This window comes from Opisthorchis viverrini (genome assembly GCF_000715545.1).
Source record: "Opisthorchis viverrini unplaced genomic scaffold opera_v5_33, whole genome shotgun sequence".
NCBI lineage: Eukaryota > Metazoa > Platyhelminthes > Trematoda > Opisthorchiida > Opisthorchiidae > Opisthorchis > Opisthorchis viverrini.
In genome coordinates this window covers 1111935-1121697 of record NW_008751689.1, presented here as the reverse complement: position 1 = coordinate 1121697, position 9763 = coordinate 1111935, and the positions used below count along the sequence as shown (strand labels likewise).

At 44.5% G+C, this 9763-nt stretch overlaps 1 protein-coding gene across 1 annotated transcript in view; it reads left to right on the top strand.

The window, feature by feature from the left end:
- Positions 1 to 8093: 8093 nt before the first annotated feature.
- T265_02624 (hypothetical protein) overlaps positions 8094 to 9763 on the top strand; it is a gene marked incomplete at both ends in the record, with an annotated part of 20390 nt that continues 18720 nt past the window's right edge. The window contains one exon of the mRNA XM_009166922.1: positions 8094 to 8218. Within this exon, the coding sequence (XP_009165186.1) occupies positions 8094 to 8218 (125 nt within the window). The remainder of the gene's footprint in view (positions 8219 to 9763) is intronic.

Sequence of the window (9763 nt, the reverse complement as noted above, 5' to 3'; positions counted from 1 at the left end):
AGTCCATGCGAGTTATACGGGAGAAGGTGCGTCGGATCATCCGTAAAATGGCGAATGCCTTTTGTGCTGATTTCTCATGGTGCAGTGAGAAGGACAAGTTTGAGGAGACCCAGATGCCCAAATCCTTCTTGGCATCTATCCTCATGGTGTGTTCTGCTCCGTTCTCATCATGGATAACAAAGGCATTCGCTCAATCCCCTCCAAACGACATATGGACGCACTTTTCATCATTCAGAGGAAGGTGCTAGTCCATCGACCACTCCTCTGCTGCGTCTACATCCATTTGGAGGGCACTGACATTGGAACTATAGGATTTCGATCGTCCGGAAAGAGTAGACATGGACTCTCAAGAACGTCTGGGAGGTCGTTGACATAGATCAGAAACAGGAGTGGTCCCAGGACGGAGCGTTGAGGAACTCCAATGGAGACCGGTGCTGGAGAGGAATAGGTCGAGCATATTCTCACTCGGAATAATCTGTCTGATAGGAGCGCCTTGTCGGTATGGGAAGCAGTGAGCAAGAAGGTCTGGACAAAGTAATACGGGAACAATTGCGGGTATGTTATCAAACCAGGTATTCCAGCGCCGTACCATCACTGCACTGATGTACATCGGTTTCTGGACAGCCCCGTGATGGACGTTGTGATTTACGTTGTTAGGTTGATATGTGCGGTCTTGTTGTTGTTGTTTTCTTTTTTATTTTTCTGGTCGGGATCTCTTCCTTCGTAATGCACAAATCGGGTGGAGTTGACAACGGCCAAACAGATAGTCCATAGCGCGCATTACCACGGGTCGAAGCTTGGGGAGAAGATGAAATGAGATGAGGTCAATAAGGTCTGGAGGGTTATAGGGGTTATTAGACAGGATATAGTCCTCTAATAGGGGAGAAAATCAACGTCTACCACGGTTATGGAAGGACATCAGGTGATTAAACCAGGCAGGATAAGGATGAATCTGTACTCAGTAGTATAGTCATCAGAGTCAAGCTAAGATTGCCAATATAACTATACTACCTGAAACAAGACAGTTCACTGCATGTGGGCTAAGAGGCGGTGTGGTGAGGCTAAACCAAACTCGTATTGACTGGGGGGAACGAAGGTGGATGCGAGTGAGAAGGTCACCAGTCCTCGAAGCACTGCCATCAGCTTCAATCAGTGAGTAGTGCGTGACGAAGAAGACTTCCGATGCTATCCTCGGATGTTGATAGTGGAGAGTCGGGAGTCTAACTGTATGTTTATATGTGTTGTGTGTCCACCCCTGGGAGCAACACAATTGGTGTGTCTTTTTGTTTGGTTGACGAGGTAGGTTTTGGTGCGGTGTAGCCTCGACATTGACGAAGGTAGCTACAGCTATGCATGTCGACGTAGGCCATGTGCATCGCAGAGTTTCTTCCGGCTATCCCAGGTATGTTGATTTCTTATTGAATACTTTTGGACAGGCGAAAGGCCAGTTTTTGTTATTGTTTACGGCGTTGCCAAATNAGCTCAACCGAGGCGAGGCCAACACCAGCAGCAACAATCAGGAAACAGCAGTGCTCTTTTTTAATTTCCCGAATTTAAAAGGCCAGGCTCAGAACCACCGGCGATGGGCGATGCACCCGTGTTACTGAAGGGGTGGTGGGTATACGAACGCACCATGGTTCAACGTAACGGAGCGATCCTCTCTGCAGGGCGTACCCATCCCATATCAGTCGTCGGTACCTATGAATTTTTACCACGATGGTGGCTCGGGCCAAAACTGTCCGACGTATGAGAGTACGGTCTTTGCATATACTTACTCAAGGCGGGAAAATCCTAGACACAAAAGTGATCCTCTAGCACACTTGGGCGAAGGTGTATTCAGTAGGCTAGAGCGAGTCCCACAAATTATTACAGCTGCGGGAATAGATGCAGTGCTTATTCATTTTTAGCGAATCATATTTTCCGGAAAGTTGATATCGTGTTCCATTAGCACTGTTTTCAAGTTCAAACCAGTTATTTACTTCGAACATTCGATCACCCAAGAAAATCGCCCTTGTGAAAAACTTAAGGTGAGCGCATTGAACATAAACATTTCTCTCTTTGAATTGGTAACCTAGAAAACATCGTAGTTAAAAGAAATGCTTTCGACAGATGCATATTGGCCTCCTCAATTAATGACAACCCGACAGGTTGGCAACGAAGCCCAGTATTATCATCTCAGAGCGGTTCCTATAGAGCGCACGGCAAGACATTCAACCTGAGACCCTTAAAAAAACTTGCAATCTCAGGGCAAATCATAAAACCGCCTAACACACGATTCGGCCCGCTCCTTTGATAGCCGTACCGACTTGAAACTTACAAAATGGGGCAAGCTTGTAAAAGTTGCCGCGGACTATACATTCATCCTCATGGGAAATGCAATCACGCTTCCGACAGAGGGACTCCTGCAGAAGTACCAAAGTCAGCCGGCGGCCACCATGGGCGAAAAACCTACAAGCACACTAATCCGCCGACCGACATTCTCCTCCCATTTCTACCCCTACCACTCTGAGGTAAAGATATACTCAGCGCCGACTCCACCCTGCCGGTCAGTAATGTCCTGTCAGAGTTCATCTTAGGATCACCAAGGGGCTTACGACCTGGATTTCTCACCCACCATAATGTACACGTGTACACGCGTAATATTGAGAGTTAACGGCAACCTATCTCGATGATTATCGCACGTCAAATATGAGCCAGTTTTTCAGTTTCACTAGTGATGTTCCAAGGATAATGAGGAATTTCCTAATTCGCATTCTCATACAACAGCAAAGTTACGGTTTCCCTCACCCACAACCTGGCCCGTACCTTGACTAGCTTTGTTCAAAGTTAGTGGGGTACGCTTTGACCGGGCTAAATTCCTGGCTGCGCATTGCTTCTTTAAAGGTATTCGGCACAATTTTACACCAAATTGAGCAGATAGATGGATATCTCGCGGCGGCTGTGTAAAGGTGACTCCCTGCTCTCGTTGGAAATCGTACATCAGTTGTCCGAAAAGAGGGCTAATCATCTTCACCTATGATTAACTTTCTGTGCTGGCCAAGTCTACGTACTTGGCTAATTGCTTGCATTCGTTTACATCAATCAGATTCCGGATGCTGGCTCCAAATTTACGCCAGTGGCCTTGTGGAGAACATTGAAATGATGCTATATCAACTACATCGCTCCTGACAATGGTTGAGGGCTGGTGCTTGTGATTCATCAAGCACATGCTTCTCCAGCGCGCGAAACTACTGCTACTCAGCCACTTTTTAGTAACCTGACATTTACTTCTTACAATTTTTCTAGGCTACTTTAAATATCGGCACTGCTACGCCCAAAGAATCTTTGACTGTGGATAGTCCCGAACCGGTCTCCTTTTTTGATAGCTATCAATTGGCCGAAGTTACGCATCCCGCTAATCAATATTGGAGATCCTTATCAATCCCGACAGTATCGTTTTCCTGGTCACGTGTTTATCTGACATCGTTGCGAAAATTGTGTGCCTTTTGGCCTCTCAGTTAACGTGACAAGAAATGGTACCCAGAACTATTCAAATGAAGGCTCCAAAAACAGCTGCTCCTGATGTAGTCTGTATTCATCTTCCTGCACTTTATGTCGGGAATCATTTTTAAGCTGACGTTCAATGACCGCTTGTGATCCTCCTAAGTGTCACAAACATACTATTTTGGCCGTCTTTCACAGCGATGGTTTGAGGATTCAGCATCTTGAGCTTCATCGGTGACTACTTATTGTCAAGCAAGTCACTCGTGGTTTACAAATATAATTGATTTCTCAAAAACTACGACACTCTCAAGGTTACTAATCCATAGTGAAGAGCGTCTGTGTCTAAAGAGTTTTTCCGAAGATTATCTGCATGGACCAAATCTACTAGGTCATTATTCACCACCGAATGGAAAAGCCTTGTCCGATATAATAAGGTATCGCGAACTGCGGTAAAATGTGAACTGCATACAACCGGCGAATATTCTAGTTAGTCCTGCAAATACAATAATTCATTGAGCGTTTTAGAGTTCACATTATGCTTGTGAACACAAGATACACAAAGGCACCAATCCTGTAGTAAATGTTTGCTACGCACATCATGCTTGACTGGTCGAATACCAACTTCTACTTTCTGGCACCGCCTGAATTGCTTTTCTGGGTTATCATCGAAACGGACATTTATTATTTCCGTAAAACTCAATCAACGTTTGCAGATGATAGCGACCTACGCCCGTAGCTCGAGTTTGGTGGTCAGATGCACAGAGTTCACGGTTTCAAACTAGAAAACTTGCCGGGACTATCATGTAACCTACCATACTGGGCAGCCGAACGAAGCGGGCCGACGGTCTCGACTAACATGCGGCTGGGGGTTCACGGTACCCAATCAACCAACTATATGTAGTCGACATCGAATATGGCAGACAGCTGGGTGAACCTAGCTGACGCACACTTTTAACATACGGCTATGGGTCCATGATGCCCAATCAACTGACCAGCACGTGCCCAGTTGCTTCTCTGCCGGAAAACCCGGAGACTCAAAATTCACGAAATGAAAAGTTGAATTTTATTGGCCATTTTCATCAATGCATACGTCCTGCCGGAAAGTGTACGACTGCTTGTGCGCAGTGCTCATTGAACGATGGACGTCCTGAAATAAGAGAAGGATATTATTCAAGTATGAAGCAGGTGGCTTTCAAACTTGGAGCCGTGCGTACCTCATTAATGGAGCACATCAGTCGTGGCGATCTAGTGTAGGACTCTCCACATAACACCATCTTTAACGTCTGATTTTGAAAGCCTTATTCATTGTAGTGTCTTTGCCTACTGACCACTACGCTGAGGAAAATGAGACACTAACTTGATATGCATGATGTCTCATTAACGAAAGGCCCTGTGCGGGGATCAAGCAATGTGCGCAACGTCCTCTCGTGGTTGTAGACCAATAAAATTGATCGTCAGATATGACATGAAACGAGCAACTTGCATGTTTGGCAAAATCAAGCACAAAACGAGGGTAATTTTCAAGTGCTGCTAGAAAAGAACGCAGCTCTCATAGCTTGATTGATGATGGTGCATTTACTAAAGGAGAAAGACCGTTTGTATTGGGTTTAAAACCACTACCATCCACAATGTATCCAAGGCATGAAAACGGTGAAACACCGGAGGAGCATTCGCCGAGATACATGGCTACATTGAACAGACGCATATCAAGGGTGGCTCTATTACCAGCGCGCAATATTGTATCATCTTGGTGCGTCTCAACATCCCTTAAATCTTTTGTAATGGTATCGATAACTTGATAAAATACGGCTGATGAGATATCCAGACCAAAAATGGAGTGTATCGAAATAACCCAAAAGGTGTGTTGATTACGGTAAGATTAATAGAGCCCTTGTCCAGTGGTACCTTTATGATTAATGTTTTGGGACACACTTGAACCTTATGAAGGATACACTACATCTTCGGGCTCTTCTAGGTGCATTTACGTTGGAGTAACTGCGCATTTAACGTTAGCCGGTAATCGGTACAAATTCTCGGAGCAATACCATCGGCTTTTGGTGGCGTAACTACCGTAGCTGACAAATCTGATGACTTGGGAGGAGTCAGCATTCCGTTCTCACACGCTGAATTCAATGGTTGGCTAACAGGTTCCCGTAAATCAAAAGGAATAATTCTCTTTTGAGAAACCTAGGGTATCCTGCAGTTTTGAGTTTCACTTTGAGAATTCGCATGCCACCTGTAGCCTTAGGACATTTAAGAATCAGTCGTCTGAGTTCATTCTCATTTACAGTTGTCACTAAGGTGATACAAGTTTGCAATAAGCGCGGAAGTTTGATTACGATAGTCGATGTTTTCGAGTTTGGAACTCAAAAAGTACAATTGACGGAAGAACATTGGGGCAATCTCACAGGACTTGTGCAACTAACAACTAGATTTACGGAATGTTTACTGATAACGTGGCTATTTACTCCTGTAGGCACTGTCACAACGCCGGGATAAAATGCAGTTAGATATGACTGTTGACTAATCGGCTCAACATTACAAGTGGCAACAATAACATTGTGGTTTAGACCAGGAACGAATATCAACGTTTTAAAAAAGTGTGACCGATTTTGGGCAAAATAGATGGGGAAAAAGTATAGGTGTTTTCAGCTAACGTTTGAACGTCAGTATCAGGATAAGGAGTTAAGCGGTACACTTTTTGGCATTAAAGACAAGTTGAATGTGTCCCGTTTTCCCACAGATAAAACATTTCGCTTGTCTGTGAAAGCAGGAATATCGTCCACAAGATGCACATTTCCCACGTTTTGGAACCACCGAATTGGGATTTCGATCTTTAAGGCGACGTTTGATGACGTCGGAGCACGAAAATGTGCTCAAAGGTTGCTGTCCATCTGCATCCCTGGATTATTTCATTTGGAATAATTTAGCGACACTGCCTCATCAGTCTTCGGTATATGCTTCACATCTTCATTCTGCTCAAATATTTTCTGAATAGTTCAAATTTTTCTGGACAAAGCAGCAGCTTCTGTAGTTTGGGCAATTGGATATCGACAATGAGTCCATCACACAAGTGGTCTTCTAGTTGGGCACCTTAATCACATTAGGCTGTCTGTGTCTGTGACTGCAATACAAAATCACGAGGCTGTTGAAAATATGAGCGGTTTAGCATTTTGAACCAAGCTCTATCGGCCGATACGAAGTTAATCAGTTTGAAGGGTTGGAGAAAATTTTTCTTTAATGCATTTTAGAAAGAATGGTTTGGAGATTCAGGATATATTAAATCCCTAATCAATGGATACGCCTCTTTTCCAACAAAATGTAGAAAATATGCCATGTATTTCCTGTCATCCATATCGAACATTGTAGGCCACTATGTCAAACCGCTCCAAACAATCCTCTACGTCTCGCGCAGCTGCATTAACGCTTATTGATTCTATTTCGGCAGTCACGATGAATCGCTCCAATCGTGACGCAAAAAATGTAGCACTTGAGTTAAGCACGTGTATCGGTATAACCAGACGATATAGAAAGTCAGAATTCAGTACAGCGCATCCAGTAGCACGTATGTATTTGAATTGATTTATGCGCAAAGCGCTTAGAATATTAAAACAAGAGAATAATCAATAGAGCACCAGTCACGTTCGTCACATGGCTACAGGCACAAATGCCACGTAGTTATTCGTCATGCATTCCCTTATTGGCTTCTCGAATGACGTCCAGGATGAACAGCGGACAGCCCCTTATTCCCTAACAAACACGTATGAAACCATTACTGAAGTAATTGCACTGTGAATTCAAAGTACAATGCGCATCAATAATTTGGAAGGTAGAATAATCGAGATGAATTGAAACAAAATGAAGGAAGATTAAGATGCATTTTCGGTTTTGGCATACCGAAAATAACATGCAGTATTTTAGGTAAAAACTTTTATTTCACACGCAATGGTTTTTCAGAAAAGAAAATTGTGCGACCGAGGGTCACCACTCATACATGCTAGAATTTTTTTCAATTTCCCCGCCATATTGGAGTAGACCACCCAATTCATTAGGTGACGCCCTAACGCTCCCTGTTTCCACGGCGGCTGCCCGAATCAGATTAAACCACCCGTAACCAAAATTCAAATATTTTCACCTTGTTTGTGGACCGATCCTAATCTGTCCATCGTCGCACCCGTCATTACCGTCCGAATGACTCTTTGAGAGGAGGTGTTATCTTCGTTGTCCTAATGTCAAGTAGGACGGGCAAGAAAACAACGGAAAACTGACGTTTATGGACGTCCTTATCACTAGGTTACTGAACAGACAGCTACAAAGTGAGATCAACAGAAAGGTAATAAATACGGACAAAATCCTCAGGTACCACAGCAACCATCCAATTTGCCACAAACGGAGTTGAATTCGGACACTTTTCAAGCAGAACAAGACACACTGTAGCGCAGCAGGATCCAAGATCAAAGAAGGAAAGCGCCTATACGTATTGTTTTGGAAAGATGGATACCCTAGGAATTTCATCTGGAAATCACTCAGGAAAACCAAATACGATCGATGTAACAGGACAAAATGCAAGCAAACGAGTTACACTCCCGTACATCAAGAACACCGCCGAAATGACGGCAAGGCATTTACGACAGCACAGTACAATCGTCCCTTACAAACTTGCGGACACTGCGGAGGACACTATCAAGACCAAAAGACTTGCGGACACTGAGGAGGACACTATCAAGACCAAAAGGTAAATTAAATACAATGACGAAGAACAATGCCATATACAGGAACCAAATCAATGACAGCGATAAACGGTATATAGGACAAACAGGGAGGAAGCACTCCACCGAAATACATGAAAACAAGCTCGCCGCTAAAGACTCGATCAATTCTCCCTCACCCCCATACACAAAGATCAGGAGGGACACGGGTTCAACTGGAGCAGCGTTAGCAAAATGCCTCAGGCAAGAACGAAAAAGGAACGCGAATTTACGGAAGCATTGTACTCCACTAAGAAGCCGACCACAAACATATAGATATTGATCCCATTTACCAAGCACTACCAGCAAGGGAACGCCATAACCACAGAGCTTTGAGCTTCTAAAGTAATCAGACGGGGAACTTGAAGAAGGAGCAGGAAAGCCCCTTCAATCGAAAACACCAATTTGATTGGAGAGGGCGCCCAACCAAAGTACCAAATTAACCGATGGACGCAGGGACACTAGCCGTCCCGGTAGAGAAAATAGGGAGATACAAGCAAATAATCCAACTCGAGGACACTAGAACACAAAGCAATGCGAGTTGAGGCCAGAGAAAATCTACTTAAAATCAAAAGCGTTGGGATGACCAATACAAAGGAGCACAGGCTGCAAAGTTACAAGTATCACAAACGGACCCATAGATTCGCAAAATTTGTAGCCAATCATGTCAGATAACAGATAGCTTTCGAATGCTATATAAACGCACGCGGGCAAGGGAGTAGTACCCACCAGACTGAGCGCTGATGATGTACCCTCGTATGGTAACGAAACGTGTGCAAGTCCGTTGCTACACTCGGCGAACAATTCAATAGCCACCCAATCAACAACCAATAAAAGAGGTCAAACGAACCACACTCACCAACAACTGTTCTCTTTAAAATAGTTCATCGCTGGCCAAGGTCAGCCAGTGAACAATAATCTAATCATGTTTGTCCAGGGGTCTTCTTCTGGACAGTTCCGAAGACTCCGAAGATAGTCTGGAATGTGACACCAGAGTTAGCACATGAGACTCGCGAAAGATCACTATCAGTGTGAGCGAAATCAGAAGAGTGTAGAAGCACGTGACCACGTTCGTATCGCGTGAAATTGTACAGGTACTCTTTTTGTACTTTTTCTTATTCCAGTAAAAACGGTTAGGCGATTGACACAATATGGAATGCGAGAGAGCTGGAATGCGAAAGAAATGGCCTAGGTGGTTAGATCGCGAATTTACTGATCGGAAGGTCCATGGCTCGAACCCGACCTCTGCCTCTCGACTTCCGCTGTCTAGACTTGGGCGACCTGGCAGTATCCCAGCACTCGTGCAGCCTTCGGGTAGCGTGGCAGTTAAACACCTGAAGGGTGTTACGGCTGAACGTTTTGTTTCATCAGTCGCTTGACGAAGGCCACCTTCCCTCTGCTTGGAAGGAAGCGACTGTCACGCCAATCTGCAAAACTGGTGACCGACTATCGTCTGGCAGCTATAGGCCTATAAGCCTCAATAGCGTGCCGTGCAAGGTGATGGAACGCATTCTGAAGCGAGCTATCCCAGA